The sequence below is a fragment of the Equus caballus genome, chromosome 1 (assembly GCF_041296265.1).
Source record: "Equus caballus isolate H_3958 breed thoroughbred chromosome 1, TB-T2T, whole genome shotgun sequence".
NCBI classification, from domain to species: Eukaryota; Metazoa; Chordata; class Mammalia; order Perissodactyla; family Equidae; genus Equus; species Equus caballus.
The window spans coordinates 105,229,710-105,252,095 of record NC_091684.1 but is presented as its reverse complement, the minus strand read 5'-3'; the positions used below and the strand labels follow the sequence as shown (position 1 = coordinate 105,252,095).

At 40.5% G+C, this 22,386-nt stretch overlaps 1 protein-coding gene and 1 pseudogene across 1 annotated transcript in view; one reads left to right on the top strand and one right to left on the bottom strand.

Annotated features, from left to right (window-relative positions):
* Positions 1-19,241, bottom strand: part of AP3S2 (adaptor related protein complex 3 subunit sigma 2) — a 51,561-nt gene extending 32,320 nt beyond the window's left edge. The window contains exons 1-4 of the mRNA XM_001499219.7: positions 19,010-19,241; positions 15,679-15,770; positions 14,867-14,978; positions 1,588-1,659 (exon numbers count right to left, since the gene is read on the bottom strand). Coding sequence (XP_001499269.2) covers positions 1,588-1,659; positions 14,867-14,978; positions 15,679-15,770; positions 19,010-19,078 — 345 coding nt within the window. The 5' untranslated portion in view covers positions 19,079-19,241. The remainder of the gene's footprint in view (positions 1-1,587; positions 1,660-14,866; positions 14,979-15,678; positions 15,771-19,009) is intronic.
* LOC138919074 (arginine/serine-rich coiled-coil protein 2 pseudogene) lies at positions 4,781-7,262 on the top strand (annotated as a pseudogene).
* Positions 19,242-22,386: the final 3,145 nt, after the last annotated feature.

Genomic DNA, 22,386 nt, shown 5'->3' with positions numbered 1-22,386 from the left:
TCTCTTCCCTTGCTTAGGAATTTCCCCTTTTTCTAGGGGAAAGCCTATCCCTTAATCCATGCTTTGAGATGTGGATTCATGTCTGGCCTGGTAAGCAACAGGTGGCATCTGCAAAGGAATCCACTTTCAAACTAGGTGGTAAGCCCAAAAGTAACACCTTGTATTTCACAATAAAAAAAAAATTGTTTTAAAACATTAACAATAAGGTCTATAAAAGACATTCTTTTATTCCCCCCATATTCTCAAGTCTCTTTAACCTTAACCTTTTCTCCACACTAGTACAGAAAGGAACTAGATTTGAACTATGGCTCTCCTTAACAGAAATTACAAGATAGCAGCACCTTCAACAACTGACAAGCCTCAAGCAATTCTAAGTGCTTGCAAAGAGGGGGCTAGGAGGTCTCTGAAATTTCTCAAATCCTTTCATATGAAAAGGCAGCATGACCCCTCAAAAGCACAGTGAGCTCCGGAAGCCTTGTGAGGCTGTCAGGGAGCCCCAAGTCTGGTATCAACAGAAGGAATGGGGTTCTGTGATTCTCCCTCATCAGGCTGCTCATGGAGCCACAGAGCCGAGCCAGATGTTGAGAGAGAAAACGTCACTCCTTTCCCACATCCAACCTTAAGAACGCACTCACTGCATAGGGCCAGAAAGTGCCATCTGAGAGCCCTGAGAGAGTTAACTGAGACTGAAGATCCTATTGGGAAATGACAAGAAAGTCCTATAGATGGATCTAGACACCTACCTCATCATGATGAAAACAAATTAATAAAAGATCACGGTTTAACAATGAGTAGTAGTCTCCTAAAAATCATTCTGTCCCTCCAAGGGCCATGAATCACAGTGACAACGATCAGTTGAAGAAAAACCAGGATCAAGCAAACCTATAATGCACCAGCCTCCACCAGGGGATAGCTCTGGGTACAGCATGTGCCTAGCTGAACAAAACAAACGTGGCAGTTCCTATCCCCTTGCTGGCTGTCTCCCATGTTTAATTTGGCACAAGAGGACACAGGTCATGTCAGTTATGCTACTAACACAAATCTGAGAACAGGTACTTTAGAACATTTCAATTCTGCATCTGACAGCTGGCATCCCCACAGAGTATCACCTGACCTCAAACTATGTTATCGATGTCTTAGTCACTCTATTGCTCTTTAGGAAAAATATAAAAATATAAATTTTACTAGCTAAGTTAAAGCCCCTGCGCCATGATTATCCCAAAGCTTCACTGTCATTGGACTATGCCCAGGAAACTCATTTTATAATCAACATAAAATCAACTATTTATCTCAACTTTGGCCTGGTAGCCAGTCATTCTAGTGACATCATTGCCCTATACCAAGAAGTCTGTCTGTGAAAACATGAACCATGATATAGGCCCAGTAATAATCTTGTGTGTGTTAGAACTGGTAACAGATCTTAGCAAAATACCCCCAAAACTATTACACTCAAGTTATTAAATAAAACCGGTTCTAGGACTATCCCCAGAGTAAAAACATCCAAAGAAAGAACAGGAAAGCAGAGAGGTGGCTAGAGGTGTCCTATGCTCTTAGTTTTCTAGTAACCTGGTTTGGGAGAGAAGGTACCTTATCCATATGGAAGATCAAATCCAATTCACAAACATTTTCGAAACACTTATCCAAGGTCTCCACAAAAACCTAGAAAACAAGGAGAAACAGATAAAGGAGAGAAACAGGGACATACTCACGTCTCCACAAATGTCACACGTCAAAGTAGAGGGGGCAGTCGTGATAGTACTTACCTCATGATAAATCTACAAACAACTGCCAGCATTAGCTGATCACTCTACTTATTCCAGTTCTGAGGGGAAAATCTAGCACAGGACAATCTTGTTTTGAGAACAGCAAGACAACCAGCAGACACATGTGGCTTTCTTTCCTTCTTTATAAGATGCTAATTTACATAAAATAATAAAATGAAATACCAATTACGTACAATACTATGTCCTTTCCCCAAGCCTCCATGTATACACGTACAAATATTTTTCACTATTACAGTGTTAACACAGTTTTGTCCTGCTAATTTCAATTAACACTAACATTAAAACACCTTTCCATGAATCAATTTATATGCTTACAATTTTAACTTTTTAATATAACATTTAAACAGAAAAGTGGACAAATGATAAGGGCAGCGCTTAAAGAATTTTCAGAATGTACTATCACGTCACCACCATCTATACACTGAAATGGAGTACCACCAGCTCCCGAGAAGCGCCCTTCCTGCCCCTCAGACACTACCCCCTCTCCAGGGGTAACCACCATCCTGACTGCTATCTGCATGCTTGAGTTTTGCCTGTCCTTGAATTTACACAGATGGAGTCATACAATATGGACTCTTTTTATCTGACTTCTTTTACTCAACAATGTTTGCGAATTCTTCCATATCACTGGCTGTCACAGAAGCTTGTTCATATTCATTGCTGTATGGTATTTCATACTAAAATTTATTTATCTATTCTCCTATAGATGGCACATTTGAGTTGTCTTCAGTTTTGGGGTATAAATTGATAGAAATGGACATTATATTTCCAAGCACTTGGAAAACTATTTGACATTATTTACTAATATTCTATGACCTAGCAATTCTATCCCTAGGTCCATACTCAACAGAAATGCATATATATATATATATATATATGCCAAAACCACATACAACAATTTCATAACAGTACTATTCATAACTTTAACATTTTCAACAGTGACAATAGTTCACTGTAAGGATTATATACTAAAAATGGGCTTATTCTCAATCACTGTGCTGGGCACTTGGTAAATCCTTATAATCCAGCAACTCAAGTCATTCAGTGTGGGGAAAGTTTATCGAATAATTTTTTTGAGAATTTCCTCCCTTCCATGTTCCAATCTTTTTGGAGCTACTTATATTAGAATATTGGATCTCCTTATTTTCTTATCTTTTCTCTCCCATTTTCCATCTCTGCCCATTCTAGGAGAGCTCCTTAACTTGACCCTCCGATACTTCAACTGAGGTGGGGGTTTTCCCCCCATTTCCCTTTCAGGTTTTTAATTTGTAAGAGACCACTTTGTTCTGTGTTTCTTATTTGTTTGGCAGCCAGTTTTTGATGATCTTCTTTTATTTCTCTGTGGCGTAAGGACAGGGTTTTATCCCTTTGTTTGTTTCACTGTTTTCCTTTCTCTGCACGGTCTCTAGCTCCTGTAAGTGGTTTTGTACTGTCTGTTAGTTTTAGACCCTATCTTCTACGTTAGAGGCTTTCCTCAGATGTCTGATTATCCGGGTTTTTTTATTCATAAGGAAAAAAGGCTGATTGGAATCTCTGGAATCATGGCTATTTGTTGGAAATCTTCCCCCCATCCTTATGGTTTTTTTTTTTATCTCTTCCCCCTTAGATTGGTCAGATTTCCCAGAGAAATTTTCTAATCTCCTGCCTGAAGAGTAAAAGACTAGCTGCCAGAAATTTAGGAGCCGAGCAGCAGTAAAAGGGCATATATGCTCACCCATCCCCCTGATGTGCACCATCAACCATGTCTGCTGTCCCCCAAACCAGACGCTTGCTCTCACCCTCTGCAGAGAATCAACCTCTCGTCTTGTGCTGGAGGAGGGCAACTGCCCAGAGGACTGGAATGGGGGAACGGACTTAGGGACCTAACTGGCTCTCAGACAGCCTCCCCGTCCATTCTGCCCCCACACCATAGCGAGACTCTGTGATGCCAGCTCCGTGCCTGCCGAGGGTTCTGCAGTGTGGAGCAGCTGGGCCGTCGGCTTTCTCTACTGCTGGCCAGCATGTGGCTTCCTCGGGTTTGCCAAGTCAATACCAGGCATTCCTACTCTTTCCTGCTTTCAAACAACTGCTTGCTATTGTCTCCTCTCCTGTTCTCTCTGTGCTTTTATGTATATATGTTCTTTCAAAATTCATGTTCTATGGTTTTAAAAGAAGAAAATAGAAGCATAGAAGTTCCCAAAAGGGCGTTTAAAAAACGAAACTGACAAAATCTAAAGTTCTTACAGAAAATAAAATGTGAAGATACTCTGCCAATAACATTTGGAAAAATAATGATAATAAAAAATGACTTGCCTTACTAGGTATCAAAATTCATTGCAAAGTTTTGGTAATTAAAATAGACTAACACTAAGATAGGAATAAAAGTATGGCTCAGTGGGACAGAATATAAAATACTGAAACATACACGTTTATAAAAAAATACATTTTTTTCCAGATGTGGTAAATCATTTTCAAAAGTGTTAAAGGCAAAAACTAGATTTGGGAATTTATTAAAAGGCTAAAAATTCATACAAAATCTGCAGCAAATTTAGACAAAAATAGATGAAAATACATCATTATCTGTCTCTTAAATAAAGTAATACTTTCCATAAAAAACAAAGGTGGACCTTTGCCTTAAGTCTGAACAATGCTGGCTCCAGAATTCTGTGCAATTCTGAACAAAAATACATTCTCTGAAAATTATTTTCCACTTATTGTGAACTTCAATATGACCATGTTCAAAGGCAAATCATGATAAAACTGCCATTGTCTTAAATTCTGCAGGCTAAGAGTTTCAGACAAGCTGCAGTAAAATGCCATGGTTGAGAAACCCAGTGAAGCCCAGGAACAGAGCATGAATACTTTGGGTGTTAAAGTTCAAGAAAATTGGAGAAAAAAATGTGACGTGTTTCTAGGGACACCCAAAATGAGAGCCAGAGCAGTCTGTGAAAAAGTCACTGCAGCCTGCTGTCACTGAGTTGCCTCCATCCTGCAGCTCCCACACCCCAATACCCACCATGACACTCATGTACGCACCATGGTTGGCGCCACCAAAGCCTCTTCCCCGTCCTGGCAGGTTTGGGGGTGGGGGGACTTCATTGTGCATGCGGCCTCCCATGCCAAGAAAATACAACTTTTGATAAAGAGGGTATTTTAAATTGGTGGGGGAAAAGATGAACTAGTTGATACACTAGTTGTTGGGACAAACAGCTACCCTTTGGGGAAAAAATTAAGGTAGTTTACCTAGCTCAACGCAGACATAAAAATGCGTTACAGATATTAACGAGCCAAATGTAAAAACAGCAATGGCAGATCCCCCTTGTGCCATCTGGGTCTCCTGTGGGAGCGAGTTAGCCAGTGTGTGGGAAGCTTCTGGGCGGTTGGTACTGTTAAAAGCAGAAATTGGAGGTGCTGCCCTAGCAGCCGGGACTCTGGACTGAGATGCTCAGAGCATATGTGAGGACAGGCAGACCATATTTCTCAGCAGCACTGTACTAAGGGGCTGTTTTCATTAAAAAGGGTAATGACATTAAGACTGGTGTATTAGTCTGCTTGGGCTGCCATAACAAAACACCACAGGCTGTGTGGCTTAAACAACAGAAATTTATGTTCTCACAGTTCTGGAGGCAAGAAGTCCTAGATCAAAGTCAGGCAGGACTGGTTTCTGGTGAGGACTCTCCTCCTGGCTTGCAGACAGCCACCTTCTTGCTGTGTCCTTGACAGGGCTTTCCTTAGTCCATGAGTGTGGAAAGAGAGAGATCTCTGGTGTCTCTTCTTCTTCTTATAAGACCACCAATTGTATGGGGTCAGGGCCCCACCCCATGACCTCATTTAACCTTAATAACTTCTTTAAAGGCCCCATCTCCAAATACAGTCACATCAGGGGGAATGTGAAATGAATTTGGGGAGACATAATATAGTCCATAACAACTGAGTTCTCAAATAGGCTAGTGATACAGAATAAGATGGACTAGCTCCAAAAAAGACATTTCCCCGAAAAGAGTAGTCAGATGTATCTGTTTCGCCTAGAGCCTCAAAACATCATTATTCATGGTCACAATCAAGGTCAAGAGAAAGAAAATAAAAGTCAGATAATGAAGGAAAAAACGCAGGAGCCGGAGCACAAGCAAAGAGCATGCTAATGCATGAAGAGACTCAACTGAAGATGCTGCAGACTCTGGTAGCGAAATAATACAACATGAATCCAAAAATAAATTCTCTAAGAAAAACAAATCTGAGGAATGTAATGCAAAGAATATTCTTCTCATACCGGAAGAGAGCAACTAAATTCATCTGAAAATGGTGAGGACAGACACAAATGCAAAGAAAGTCAGTCATCAAGAGGCAGAAGTCAGGGGTTGCCCAGTGGCCGAGTGGCGAAGTTCGTGTGCTCCGCTTCGGCGGCCCAGGGTTTCGCCAGTTCGGATCCTGGGCACGGACACGGCACTGCTCATCAAGCCATGCTGAGGTCTCATCCCACATGCCACAACTAGAAGGACCCACAACTAAAAATATACAACTACATACCAGGCAGCTATGTGAGGAGAAAAAGGAAAAATAAAATCTTTAAAAAAAAAAAAAGAGGCAGAAGTCACTCAGGATGTAGGTCTCATAAAAGGTGTCATCACAGTAGAAGCAGGGAATGGAAGAAGTCTCGATCCAGGAACAGGGAGCAGAAGAAGTCAGGATCTAGCAGCAGAGAGAAGAAATCATGATCCAGAAGCTGGGAAGGAAAACTGCAGACCAGATCTCGCTCCTGCTCAAGATCGAGGTACAGGCATAGGGGTAGAAGCAGGAGTGGTACGAGAAGTAGAAGTCGAGACAGAAAGGAGAGAATGGAAAACCATGAAGATTTAGCAAAAGTTGAAGCCGGACTCCTACTCTGCCTCTCTTCAGAGGAACAAACACAGCAGTGGATGCACAAGAAGCTTTAGCTAGGAGGTGGGAAAGGACAGAGAAATTACAACAACAGTGAGAAAAGGAAATGGCTGAAAAACAGAAACAATAAGAAATAGCTGCAGCTACTGGAGATTTAGTCGTCAGTGTTGCCGCCCTCTTGGCATCAAGAACACAAGCAACTTCTCAGGGAGCTACGGCAGCTCAAACGGCAGCCCTGCAGGCTAGAGCTCAGGGACCAGCACAGCCGTTTCTAGCTATGATGGCCCAGCAGCTGTGAATCCAAGAAAATTTGCTGAACAAGGAAAACACTTTGGCAAGGTAAGAAGGAAGGGGACAACTCCTAGCTTGCTTAAATATGGGATAAATTGAGTTTTGAAAACCAGGACTAAAATGTCAAATTTAGAAAATGACTGGGTATCAAGAGTGAAGACAAAGCTGGATGTAGCTCAGCTGATGAAGAAAGTTCTGACTTTGAAGCAACAGGAAGAAGTCTTTGGAAATCCAGATGCTCAGTATGAAATGCCAAGATCATAAACCCATACCCAAAGAGGAATGGGATCGGGTCTCACATCTTCATTGTGAGGAATGGATCGAGTTTGAAAAGATCACACTTACAAAGCTTGGGACTTTACAGACTTCTTGTTCTGATGTCAGGTCCTTGTCCACCAAACAGCTAACATTCTAGCTTGCATGGATATCGCACTGACTTTACTGAAAAATATGATTCTCAAAACAAAAAAGAAATGGTAATGATCTGACGTGACAAGAGGTGTCAGCTAGCGCTATGGAGGTGATCCCTTTGTAACATAGAAGTGCACCAAATGAACACACGGTCCACCTTAAACTTACATGCCACGTCTCAATTATATCTCAATAAAGTTGGAAAAAAAGGAAAAATAAGATTTTTTGTAAATATCAAATCAGTGATACTGGAGTTAGTATTGTAATCAGGTTAAATCCACTTTCATTAAACTTGACAGGACACTATTTTTCAGTTCATGAATTCTACTTTTCAAATATATAAAAGCTGCAGGTGTGACAAAATCTCATACATAGATTTTTTTTGTGTCCACTGTCTGGTGCACTCTTGTACTTCACATTTTAGTTATTTTCATCTCTTGAAACATGAAAGAAACATTATGGAGATGTTCTTTAGACAATCTGGCCATGTGCTACATAATCCAGTACAAATAAGCTGGGTGGTAAAGATAAAAATGGTTTTCTCAAAAGAAACTAAAAACAATGGCAATATTGGAGAACTTTTTTTTTTTTGGTGAGGAAGATTGGCCCTGAGCTAACATCTGTTGCCAATCTTTCTCTTTTTGCTTGAGGAAGATTAGCCCTGAACTAATATCTGTGTGAATCTTTCCTTATTTTGTATGTGGGACACCACCACAGGATGGCTTGATGAGTGGTGCACAGGTCTGTGCCCGGGATCCAAATCCATGAACCCCAGGCTGCCAAAAAGGAGCACACAAACTTAACCACTATGCCACTAGGCCAGCCCCTTAGAGAACATTTCTATACCTTGGAGCTATAATTAAAAAGATCAGTAGACCTCAGTACATAAAGTTAAAAGACCAATGGACTAGGAGAAAATATTTGCAATAAATATAATAGAAAAAGGATTAATATCCATAAAGTTAGGAAAAAACTCAACACTGACAAATGAATAAAACAAATGAGCCAACAGAAAAGTGGACAAATCCTGTGGTCAGACACTTTCAAATACAAATGCCAGTAAACACTAAAAGATATGTAGCCTCACGAGTACTCAAGGAAGGCCTAGGGAAAACAATGAATTTCTATTTTTCACCCATCAGATTGGTAAACATTTGAAAATATTCTTAATATTTAAAGTTGGTGAAGTAATGAAGCAACAGGCCTTTTTTGCTAGGCAATCTGGCAATATCTATCAATTTAAAAAGCACATATCCTTTAATTAAAGCAGTATCTATCCTAAATAAACTAACAGGTGCATACAGATGCGTGTGCAAGGCTATCACTGCAGCATCACCTGCAATAGCGAGAAACTGGCAAAAGCCTAGATGCCCACAAGTAGAGTACTGAATAAAAGATTATGATACTTCCACTTTATGGAATACCACGCACCACTAAAAAGAATGCATGAAGTGGAAAAAGCTACAAAAAATTCAACTATTATTCAATTGAAAATTCAATTTACTATTAAGTGATAAAAAAGCAAGTTGCAGAACTATGTATATAGTGTGATTACTTGTTATTTAAAAAATTAAATAATGTAGATGACACGTGTGTGTGTGTGTGTGTGTGTGTGTGCAGGCATTTAAAAGACTTAACAGCAGTCACCTCTAGAAAGGAGACTAGGGCATGAGAGAAAGGGGATGATACTAAGGAGGAGGACCTCTCCATCCTACTTAATAAACTTATCGTTTGAATCTTTTATAAAAAGAATATATTCACGTACTACTTATATAGTTTAAAAAAACCCAAACAAAACAAAATAACATACTTGAAATTCCAGATACAGGCCTAAGTTTATACAGAAATGTAAGTTAAACTAGGAGTAGTAAAACAATGGGACACTGAATAATTTGGAGAAACTGGATAACAATATGAAGAAAACAGTTACTTGATTCCATATTGTAGCATATATTGAAATAAATCTTTGTGTTAAAAAGCTTATAATATATATTTTTAATTGGAAACAGTTTAGAATTTTGTCCCAATTGTGACAGGAAGATAAACTTATGACTAGCGAAGAAGTAGAGGAGATCAGCATAAAGCAAATAGTTTCAACTATGCTGAAGTGCAAATAACGAACATGGTAAATTAACAAATTAAGAATTAAAGTGGGGGCTGGCCCTGTGGCTGAGTAGTTAGGTTCGTGCACTCTGCTACGGTCGCCCGGGGTGTTGCTGGTTTGGATCCTGGGTGCAGACATGGCACCACTCATCAGGCCATGCTGAGGCAGCGTCCCACATGCCACAACCAGAAGGACCCACAACTAGAACATACAACTGTGCACTGGGGGGCTTTGGGGAGAAGAAAAAAGATGACGACTGGCAACAGATGTTAGCTCAGGTGCCAATCTTTAAGAAAAAAAAAGAAAGGGAAGGTTGCATAACGGTAAAGAAATATTTATGAATATAACGATGAATGAAAGTTTAATATCCTAAACTCCAGAATAAATCATGAGATATTAGGACCTTTTTTCAAAACAAAACTTTAACGTAAGATTCGAAAGAAGAAATGAATATGGAAGGAAATGCTACTTTTAATTCACTTCTAATTATAAATCCAACAGGGACTTGTGGGACTTTTATAAATTATTCAAGAATGTATATGGATGAACAAATGGTTATAAATATCAGAGAATATAACGAAAAAGAACCCAAGGGGAATAACCGGTCTTACTAGATACATGAACCTCTATTAACAACAATAAATAAAACAGTGTGAAACTAATACAGAGAGAGCAACATAACTCAGTGGAACCCAATGAAGAGTAAAAACTAAACCTAACTATCTATCAAACGTCTATTCAATCACCGCACAGTGAGTGATGACCATGCACTAGCACGTACCTTTCTACCCCAGGGACTCCAAGGTCAACAAGTCATGTCCTCATCTGGCATATATTCTGGGCGTGAAAGAACAGGAGGCAAAGAAACAAGATCTTTTCTACTGTCCTAAGTGCTCTGAAGGAGGTAAAAAGGATGATGCGACAGGGTTACTTCAGAGGGTGTCAGGAAAGTCTCTGAGGAACAGTATTTGAGCTGAGTCATGAAAGATGAAGAAGCCAGACATGTGAAGAGCTAAAGGGTGAAAGAACCTAGGCAAGAGCACTCTAGGGGACAGAACAAGTGCAAAGGCCCTGAGGCAAAAATGTACTTGTGTTTGAGGAACAGAAGGAAGGGTGGGACAGCTAGAGTACAGTGAAACTGAGTGTGTGTATGGTGAGGTCAGACGGAGAGAGATGAAGGAGCCAGATCACGTTGGGCCTGACAGGCTGTGAGAGGGAGTTTGGCTTTTACTGTAAATTTAATACATTATACATTGAGGTTTCTTCAACAAGGGGAGGTAAAAATGAATTATTTACATTTAATATAATTGTTTAGAAAAAATAAGTTAGTTTTGAAAATATTAGTTTTACAATAAACTAAGAAATACATAGGGGCTGGCCCCGTGGCCGAGTGGTTAAGTTCGCGCGCTCCGCTGCAGGCGTCCCAGTGTTTCGTTGGTTCGAATCCTGGGCGCGGACATGGCACTGCTCGTCAGACCACGCTGAGGCAGCGTCCCACATGCCACAACTAGAAGAACCCACAACGAGAAATATACAACTATGTACTGGGGGGCTTTGGGGAGAAAAAGGAAAAAATAAAATCTTTAAAAAAAAAAAAAAAAAAAAGAAATACATAGCAAATTACTTTTTCATTGATTATAAGACAGAGTATTATTTCTGTGTTAAGAAAAAAATCCTGTCAATTGTCATTGTAAGATGTCATCTATTGTAATACACATCCTGATTTTAGTTATTAAAGTGTGAAAAAATGTGCATCTTAGAATAGATGAAATATAGTATTATAAACCAGGATCCAGACTTCACTGGACAAGTGGTTCAATTATCTACAAAACATTTATGTGAAAAAGAACATTTCAGATTACACGTGGAAAAAATAGGCATGATTAATAAAATAAAAACTCAGCCATTTGAGAGGTACCACTCTACCTCTGCACAGAAATTTAAAATGACATATTTCAATGTTGGAGCCTGGAAGAAACATAAACTCCCAAGTCCTGGAGGTATTATAATTACTACAGCCTTCCTGAGTATCTACCAGCAACATGCATTAGAAATAGAAATATTAATTCCCTTTGACCCAAGAATTCTGTTTTCAGCAGAGTGTGAACAGGCACAACAGTTTGTGTAAAGACTTAGAGTAGTTTTATTCATGTTAATAAAAAAAAAAAAGGAAAATGGAAACAATCAAACTATCTAGTACTGTTCTGCTGCTCTACTGCCTGGATCAGCTGAGAACACTTGTTTTACCCCCACTGAAATGTTCTGCTTTGACCCACTCTTGAAACAGACAGGTAGGTCATGGCAAGCTGAGCAACAGAAAACGAGAGCAGTCCACGTTCCCGCTACACAGCCAGAGTCCAATGCCCAACTGTGGTGAGCAACGTTCCCCGGGATTCCCTCACATCACCCTGCCCTCAGACTTGCCCAGATGGGGCTCCTAGGGACTCTCAGCGACACTGAAGCCAGACCATGACCCAGAGTCTCTGTTCAGCTTATCTTCTCTTGGAAGCCTTCATCTAAAAGTGGCAAATTAACCCTTCCGTACACAGCTAAGTCTGTGCTTGCCACTCAGTTTTTCCAAACTAAGCAAAATCTCATTTAGGGAATATCCATCACATGGTAAGACTACAAATAGAAGCAAAGGAATGATCAACTCAAACGTCTGAGGAGGGAAGCAGTGAAGGAGGGGGATGGAAGTGAGGTTGGACATAAGGTACTAGCAACGTACTGTTTCCTAATCCGGGTGATAGGTACATGGGTGTTCATTTTACTGGCATTCTTTAAACTGTACAGGCATGTTTTACATATTTTTTTGTATAACCAACGTGTTTCACAATAAAAGTAATTTTAAAACAACAATAATCTTACTGGGATTCTGACTGGGTTTTCAGTCATTTATAATCCGGAAGTACTGACATTTTAATGAGTTTTCTCAAGAGGCAAAGGGTATGTTTTATTCACTTATTTTGCTCTTTTTTCATATGTTTAGTAGAGTTTGAAAGTTTTCTTCGTATAGATCTTGCACATTTTTATGTTTATTCCTGGGTATCTTATGGACCTTTTTGCTACTGTGAGTGGGCCCTTTTAAATACTATATTTTCTAACTTATTATTGTTAAAGGAAGGCTAATATTTATATGTTAAACGTGTATCCAGTCCCCTTACTGGGCTCTATTATTAGTTCTAATTGTTTTCCAGCTGATTGTTTTGGATTCTCCAGACAGACGATAAATTTACTGCAACCATTATATATTCTGAAGCCTAGTAAAGCCAATATCACATTACTGCCCTTTTTCCCTCAGATCACATTTTGCCTTTCTTGGCCATTCATTCTTCCCGATAAATTTTCCCTTCACCAGGTTCTATGAGATCTCCTGATGGAATTATACTTGGTTTCCCATTTAATCTATTGATTACTACTGTTATCTTTGCTTGACTCTTCCCAACAAGAGGAGGGCTTGTAGCTCTATCTTCAAGTATGCCTTTATGTTTTTCCTTTAAGATTTTACAATTTTATTGGAATCAATGTCACGCATTCCATACTAAATTAATTTCCAAACACTACATATCCTTTGTTACTACTGTAAGTGAAATTTCTTTAATTACAAATTTTCTAGCTGTTTTCATAGAAACAGGAAATTCAATTTTGATGGACTTACCTTGTATTCTGCCATTTTGTTGACATCATGCATTACTTATTACGATCTTTGCTATTTTTTTAGGTTTTCTAGGTACATAATTAGGACATCTTACAGTGATAACTTTCTCCTCCTTTACCATGTTACTTCATTTCTTTTTTTATCGCTCATTACAAATGTTTGTTCAAATTAGAGTAAACGAGACACCCTTGTACTCACGAAGGCCTGTAGACTTCTCCCCCAGGAAGGGGAAGAAAGATAGTTTCACTGTATACCAGACTTGATGTACTCTTTGAATTTTGAACCACATAAGTATTATTTCTTCAACAGTTTACACTAAATAAATATACATGCACTAAATAAGCAAATAAAAACGCTTCCTATGCCAATTTAAGAGTATTTCAGGAATATAATTTGGATAATCATTTCTCTTGGCATCTACTGATGCAATTATATCAATTTCCACTATTTTTCTTGCATTAAAACCTTCTATTGAGTGTTTTTTACTTAAGTGGCTTATTCAAGTCACTTAAAAGAAGCCCACCTAGAATTTCGTGAATAAAATTATGGAATTTTACTAAATTAATGGTTCCCAAGCTAGGGCCCCTACACAATTCAGTTTCCATGAAGGTAATGAAAAGAATCTGTACGGCATTTCTAATTTTCAAAAAGCCTGCCAAAATCATGTTTCACTATGTCAAGATTGCACAGACTAACTAAAACATCAAGTTTCTTTGCTTTAGCCTAGAACTACAAGTGAAAATATAAAGTAGAAATTATTAAATGTCATTTGGTTTGATACTTGAAAAAAATTTCAAAGCATGATGCGATACTGTAATTTATAATAAAAAGTATATATTTGATATTCACCTCCATTTGTAGCACAGAGCTCCTAAAAACCTTGGTATTTCCTAAGTGATAAAGGTGTCTTTTGCTTCACCTTATTAAGGTGACTTTTGGAAAGCAGCCAAGGATGAGGGCTGACTGCCAGGGAACCAGCCTCGTGATGAGAGGGTTGGGACTTTCAGTCCCACCCGCCCCTGACCTCCAGGGAGGGGAGAAGGCTGGGAGCAGAATCAATCATGCCTGTGTAATGAAGCCTCCACAAAATCCAGAAGGAGGGGGTTCAGAGAGCTTCTGGGTAATGAACATGTGGAGTTGTGGGGAGAGCGTCAGCACTCAGAAAGTATGGAAGCTCGGTGCCCCTTCCCACATACCTTGCCCTATGCACTTCTTCCATCTGGCTGTTCCTGAGTTACATTCTTTACAATAAGCTGATAATCTAGTAAGTAAAATGTTTCTTTGAGTTCTGTGAGCCACTCTAGCAAATTAATTGAACATGAGGACGAGGTCATGGGAACCTGCAACCTATAGCCAGTTGTGAGAAGCACAGGTGACAACCTGGACTCGTGACTGACGTCCATCTATCTCTAGGTGGACAGTGTCAGAATTGAGTTAAATTTATGGGACACCTGGTATCCTAGGAGAATTGAGTTAATTTCTCGGTGGTAATGGGAAAAAAACACACACATTGGAATTTGTGTCAGAATCGTATAGGAAAACCAAGGGCAGTGAGAGGGCTGAGTATAAATGAATGAATCCAGAAGCTCTAAGAGTTTTTGAGGACTGCTCAGGAGCTTTCTCACAGCACCACCTGGTGGACATCTGGCAACTTTTACCAGAATCAATAAAGCGACTGACAAAAGGATCTACAGGTCAGTTACTAAAAAATCCAGCACAAACTCTCTACAGTGGCTGCCATCATTAGCTGACTACACATACCTGGATGAGGTCCAAGATTCCAAGTTCACTCTCCGATGAATCCACACAAAATACAAAGTAGAGGGTAGCATAGTGCCGGTAAATCAGCTTGTAGTCAGAGCCGCCAATCAAACTGTGGAAGACAGAAAACATTTAAATGGCTGCATCTCTTTTTTTTTTTTTTAAAGATTGGTACCTGAGCTAACAACTGTTGCCAATCTTTTTCTTTTTGTTCTGCTTTTTCTTCCTAAATCCCCCCAGTACATAGGTGTATATTTTAGTTATGGGTCCTTCTAGTTGTGGCATGCGGGATGCCGCCTCAGCGTGGCCTGATGAGCGGTGCCAAGTCCGCGCCCAGGATCCGAACCAGCGAAACCCCAGACAGCCATAGCAGAGCGCACAAACTTAACCACTCGGCCACGGGGCCGGCCCCAAATGCCTGTATCCTAATTAAACATATCAAAGAGAAACCCTGTGCCAAGGAATGAGAACAAGACCAAGAGAAAGGGGGAGGACAGGCCAAACAACAGCCCACGTCTCCCATGTGAACGGCAACCAAGTTTCGCAGAGCTGTCTAAAGGCACTGTACCTCCTCCATTCTTCTGCCCAGCCTCCCAGGAACCAAACACCTAAACAAGTAACAGCTGAAGCATAAGCATTCCACAGCTTCCAGAACTGGGTCTCCAGAATCGGGTCTCTCCCTGAGCAGACCATGCTAAAATCAGCGCAAGTTGCATCAGAACCCACCTGACACTTGAGTACTGACTAAAGATGCAATGATAAGGCCACCCAAAAGTGGACGCATGGGGAAAAAGCTGAAGCTGACTGTTTACCTTCCACCCTCCAAGAAGTTACAGATGTTGTCATCCCGCTTGAGAACTAGATGGAAGGTCTCTCGAACAATCTGCTGCTGGATTTCTTCTGGCTATGGAATAAAAGGAAGAAAGAGAATCAGTGAAGAAGCCTGAAAAACTACATCCCCTTGACGGGGAGGGGCAGCAAGAGAAGTGCTTCCAAGCCAGGAACAATCTGAACATTTGGTATTGGTTTCCAGAGAAGATAAAAATGATGAGGAGAGAGAAAATAAAGAGTGAATCTATGGGAAAATGGACGACAAGGCTCTGTTACAGGAATTAAGACAAGGTATATTTACCTAGATAGACAGTCACTAGCCATTACTGTCATGATAGGTAAGCTGGTATTTCTTTATACTAGTTAATAAACAAGGAAAAGAGAACTGATAAACTCTCATGCAAGGTCAAAGAGTAAGTGGAAGGCCTGGTCCTGAAATGTTTTGTCTTCCCTTAGAAAACATCTATACCAGGTACACAACAAAGGTCAACAGGTCTAACACTTCAAGGAGGTCAAGATGCAATCATGTACACGTTTTAAATAACTGAATTTGGACCTTTTGTGCTGGTAATATAGGTATTACATGTACGATGCTGTGCTGCTCACCAACAAAGGATTACTGAGAAAGACAGAAAAAAAAGTTGCACTTACAGATTAGAACTTTGAACACTCACAGAGCTACAAATATTTTTTTTCACTTACTATTCACTTACTACACGTGAGAAAGCTCAACTGTGATGGAATCTCTTGATAATTCGCATTCAATTTCTATTTATACACGAGGTTCATAGTAAGTATGGTTAAAAAAAGAACGATAGGACAGAGAGACCAGTCAAGACAAAAAACAATTACAAGCTCTAGACCAGTGCTTCTCAAATTCTAACGTGCAATGAATCACCAGGGACTGATATTAAAATGCAGATTCTGATTTAGCAGGTCTGGGGTAAGTCCTGAGACTGCAGCTCTAACAAGCTTCCAGGCGACACCAATGCTGCTGGTCTGGGCACCACGCTTTGAGCAGCAAGCTTAAGAGAAGCTTCCCCTAAGACTCAGAAAACAGACTCAAAAAATGTTAATCTCTTTCTTTCAACAGCACTGAACCTAGGTTTGAAATGGTTAGTTCTTTAAAAGAAATAGAGGGAAAAAAACAGGGGAAATGTCACTGTGGAGAAATTACTTTTCATAACTTTGACTCAACGTGGGTAAAGAGTGGCTCTATTATTTACTGAATGGACAAATGCGAACTTGCTGATCACTGGTCATTGTAATTCGGGTAAATCAATCACTATTTTCCTGGTTTCCATTTAAAAAACTTACAGAGCTCACGGATGCCAGGATGCTGTAAAGGATTAACTAACTCTAGGTCTAAGCATCAGCACTTTTTTAAACTGACAAAAACATCTTTCAATGTAAGGCCTTTTAGACTCTAGGGGGAAGTGGCAGCAGTCAGTGGGGAAGTGGCATGAAATGACAAGGCTACCAAATTTCTAATTCAGCAAAAAGGTAAACTACCAATTGCTTACATGACTCACTTATTTTAATAATCCCTCATATCTTTTATTATTCTGTAGTTTTCAAGATAATTTTCACTCATGAGCTAATTTGGTTCTTTCAAAAACCCTATGTTCTCCAAAGATGATATGCAAATAGTCAATAAGGACATGAAAAGACGCTCAACATCATCAGTCATCAGGGAAATGGAAATTAAAACCACAATGAGATACCACTTTATACTCACTAAAATGTCTTTAATCAAAAAGATAATCACAAATGTTGATGGGCAGGTGGAGTTGGAACTCTTATACATTGCTGACGGGCACGTAAAATGGTGCAGCCACTCTGAAAAATGGTCTGGCAGGTCCTCAAAATGTTCACCATAAAGTTACCATACGGACCAACAATTCTCCTGGGTATATAACCAAGAGAAATGAGGACATATGTCCACACAAAAACGTGTACGTGAATGTTCTTAACAGCGTGACACACAAGAGCCACAGGTGGAAACATCAACTGATGAAACGTGGCACAGCCACACAGCAGAACGTTACTGGGCAATAAAAAAGAATGAAGAAGCGATAAATGCTACAACATGGATGAAGTTTGAAAACATCATACGAAGTGAAGGAAGCCAGTCACAAAAGACCACATATTGCATGATTCCATTTATACGAAATGTCCCGAATAGGCAAATTTAGAGACAAAAAGTAGATTAGTGGTTACCTAGGGCTGTGGGAATTCAGGGGGAAATACATAGTGGCTGCTAGTGGGTACGGGTTTCTTTTTGGGGTAATGAAAATATTCTAAAGTGGATCGTGGTGATGGTTGCATAACTTTGTGAACATACTAAAAACCCTTGAATTGTACACTTTTAAATAGGCAAATTGTGGCTTATATCTCAATAACACTTAAAAAACGGAGGGGGAAAAAAACACACACACCCAAAAATTGAAATACAAATTGAACAGCTATATTGAATGCTGATATTTTTACCTTGACATAATATTTAATAAAAGGTAACTAGCTAAAAAAATTAAAGTCCTAGGAAAAAGGTAAAATTATTTTTTCATTTCTATTCGACAAAAGAGGAAATAATGCCTGAAAGAGTCTGTTAACGTGTCAACAGACACTAGGCTAAAAAAGGCGGAGCTGAGACCTAAACATCAGTTCTGCGACTCTTTCCCCTCCTGGGTTTCACCCGTCTCCCAGTTACGGGTGTGACATTGTGACACCTAGTCACAAGGAAAGAACACGTTGGGGGAGGAGGAGGGCAGGAGGCAAATAATGATGTTTGCGTTTTCCCAGAAGAGCGTTTTTGGAAAATTCACATTCGCTTTCTGATGTCTCGGGCCTCACGCGGCAGCATTTATCCTTTCTCATCACTTGCACTTTTAAACTGACTTTCACTCTGCAGAGCGCGGGGGGACGTCCCCGGGCAGCCCCAGGCCACACGGAAGCGAAGTAATTCCAAGAAAGCCCTTCTCCAGACCCTCCGGCTAAAGCAAGACTGTAAGAAGCAGCATGTTTCTTCGTCCTCGGGAAACGGCCTTCAGCCACCCCCAGGACTACAAGAGCCCACCCCGCCGTCCCTCAGGGGGCCCGAGACCCACAGGAAGGGCCCCAGGGGGCCCAGAAGCGGGTCCGGGAGCACGGGGGCAGCGGGGACCGGTCCGGGAAGGAGGTCAAGGGGTCCGGGGGTCATGCAAGGCGCAGGAGCCCCGGCGGCCAGCTGGCGGTGCCCGGGAGCCGGAGGGGCAGGAGGGAGCGGGGAGCGCGGGCGCCCTGAAGGGACGTGCGAGGCTGGGCCGCACTCACGAAACGCTGGTAGAAGCGGACCAGCCGCGGCTTCCCGTGGTTGTTGAAAACCAGAATGGCCTGAATCATCTTCGCCCGCCACTCTTCCGTCAGCCGCCGCGGCTCCCAGAGAGCATCTCCTTCCGCCACAACACGAGCACTTCCGGCTGGTGCGCCGCCGAGAGGGGCCAGGGGAAACTTAGCCCGGTGCCCGGGGGCCCGACCGCGAAGGGTCCGGCCTCCCTGCACGCCTTGGACAAGGCTCCGGACACCGAGGCTGGGGAGGGTCGTCGGTCGGCCAGTGGTCATTGGACGCCCAGGCCTGGCCAGGGCGCAAAGTCCCCGCCTGGGCAGCATGCAGCTCATTTTTATTGTCCAGCGTTACATACAATGCTGCAGTGAATTAGATAGATGTCTCCTCGTGCAAAAGGGCTATTTCTCCATGGGAGGTTGTGAATAGTGGGAATTAAGGGATATTTAATGCGATTCCATTTAAAAGGTACCGGCGATCCCAAATTGGTAGTTTTTTTTCTTATAATGACTTAAAGGGCGTGAGATGAAACACGTCCCTATCCTGCAGATGGAGCTGGATATTGGAATCGCCTATCCAGAGGACTGTTTGGCAATATGTATCAAAAGCCTTTAAATATATAGAACATTAAACGCAGAATTCCCACTTTTAGAATGTATAATAAAATGATTGTAGATAGGTGAAAAGATTCAGGCTCAAGAACGTACATCCCAGCAGTGTTATTACAGGAGAAAATGGGAAGCAAACTAATTATGCTGAAATGAGAAATTAGTTAAATGCATTGTTTCACATGAGAAATATTCAAGTTATTAAAAATAATGTTGTGAAGATTAATGGTATAGGGAAATGTTCATGACATACGTGTAACCGAAAAGATTATACAAAGTATGTACAGGGACGTGCCGCTTGGTAAAAGATTGAATGTAGATACAGCAAAATATGGATAATAGTTGTGTCGGCTGGAATGGCAGCACCATGCCGCGCTCAGCACAGGCTCCTGGAACCGGGCTGCCCTGATTCAAATCCCCGGCCTGTTTATTTTTTGGAAAAAAATGTTTCTACTTTCCTCACTTGTTATAAGCAAAAGGAGTTAACATTCGTAAGCACTTGGAGCAGCGCACAGCGTATGATGGAGTCCTCCATAAGCGATTGGAAAAACACCTTTGGGTGGTGGAATCACATATTTTTCTTCTCTAAAATAAATATGTATTACTCTTGTAACCAGTGTTTTTTAATTTAAAAAAAGCCAAAGGCAATAAATGTGCACTGAAACCTGGCAAAATGTTTCAAATGTTGAGGAGGAATATTAGAGAAAATTCTAAAACAGAAGGATAATGAGGAGGACCTAGCTCTGTCAACTAAACCTACTATATTAGTTCAAATTGTCGTTATAGGGAGACTGATTGAAATATAATAGATAATTTAGGTATAAAATAATTTTAGTATGTGATTTAGCAGAAATCATAACTTGATAGTGGGAAGGATTTAGTAAATACGCCAGGATAACTGGTTGGCAATTTGAAAATAAGCAATTTAGTTATCTCACTTCATACTCTCCCACAAATTAAAGGCAGAGTGAATTAAAGAGTTAAATATAAAACCAGATAATAGCCAAAATGGAAGAAAATGAAACTGAGTATCTAACATCTGAAAAGAGAGCATAAACTTAGAAGCAATAAAAATCACAAAAAGTCAACAGATACATCTATATAAAGATTTTGTTTGTAAAATCAGTTTTTAAAAATGGCAAAGAAGTTGTTAAAATATGGTAAATGGTTATATTTAAAATATAAATAACTCTGACAAACCAAAAAGACTTCTCCCCCTCAGTCGATAAATGGGCAGAGGAACTGGGTTAACAAAAAAGGAAAATATATTCAGGAAGTGAATATGAAAAAAATGTTTATGCTCACTATTAATGGGGGGAAAGGCTATATAAAGTATTAATTTTTTAAATTAAATGTAAAAAAAGTAATAAGACTACTCAAGAAGCCATAATCCCAGAAATAATCTTTTGGGGGTTTTTTGTGGGGTTTTTTTTGCTGAGGAAAATTCTTCCTGAGCTAACATCTGTTGCCAATCTTCCTCTTTTTGCTTGAGGAAGACTCCCCCTGAGTTAATATCCATGTCAGTCTTCCTCTATTTTGTATGTGGGTTGCCACCACAACATGACCACTGATGAGTGGTGTAGGTCCGCACGCAGGGAACCAAACCCAGGTGGCTGAAGCAGAGCACACTGAAATTAACTAGGCCATGGGGCTGGCCCTCTCTAGAAATAACCTTTTATTTTCTAGAAGGTTCTGCAGTCATAGAACTTTGTACTTACACTATTATAGCACTCATTTTCTTTCGTTTTTTTTTTTAAAGATTTCACTTTTCTGTTTTCTCCCCAAAGCCCCCCAGTACATAGTTGTGTATTTTCAGTTGTGGGTCCTTCTAGTTGTGGCATGTGGGATGCTGCCTCAGCATGGCTTGATGAGCAGTGCCATGTCCATGCCCAGGATTTGAACTGGCGAAAACCTGGGCTGCTGAAGCAGAGCACGCGAACTTAACCACTCAGCCACGGGCCGGCCCCTCATTTTCTTTTTTTCCCCCCACTTTTAAAGAGTTAGAATGTGGCATTTTATTTTCATTATTTTAGAAATAATAGGTAGGCATCAGTGTTTTTATATATATTATATATACCTATGTCATATACATTAGCATATAAATATATATGTGTATATATATGTAAAGTCAATATTTTGAATATGATTCAAAATTTGTTTTATTTTACATCAACTGCATTTTTTTCTTTTTACCTTTTGACCCCCTTCACCCATTTCTCCCACCCCTCACAGCCCCCATCCTCCTGGCCTCTGGCAACCAACAATCTGTTCTATCTATGAGCTTGGTTTCTTTTTCTTTTGCTGAGAAAGATTCTCCCTGAGCTAACGTCTGTGCCAGTCTTCCTCTCTTTTGTATGTGGGTCACCACCACAGCATAGCCACCAAGGAGTGGTGTAGGTCCACACCTGGGAACAAAACCCAGGCCACCAAAGCAGAGTGCACCAAACTTAACCACTAGACCATGGGGCCGGCCCATTGGTTCCTTTTTGTTTTATAAGATTCCACATATAAGTGAGGTCACACACCATTTCTCTTTCTCTGTCTGACTTATTTCACTTAGCATAATGCCCTTGAGGTCCATCCATTTTGTCACAAATGGCAAGATTTCATTGTTTTATGGGTGAATAATATTCCATTGTGTGTGTGTGTGTGTGTGTATACACCACATTTTGCCAAGCGGTGCCATGTCCGCACCCGGGATCTGAACCAGCAAACCCCGGGCCACCAAGAAGCAGAACATGTGAACTTAACCGCTGCGC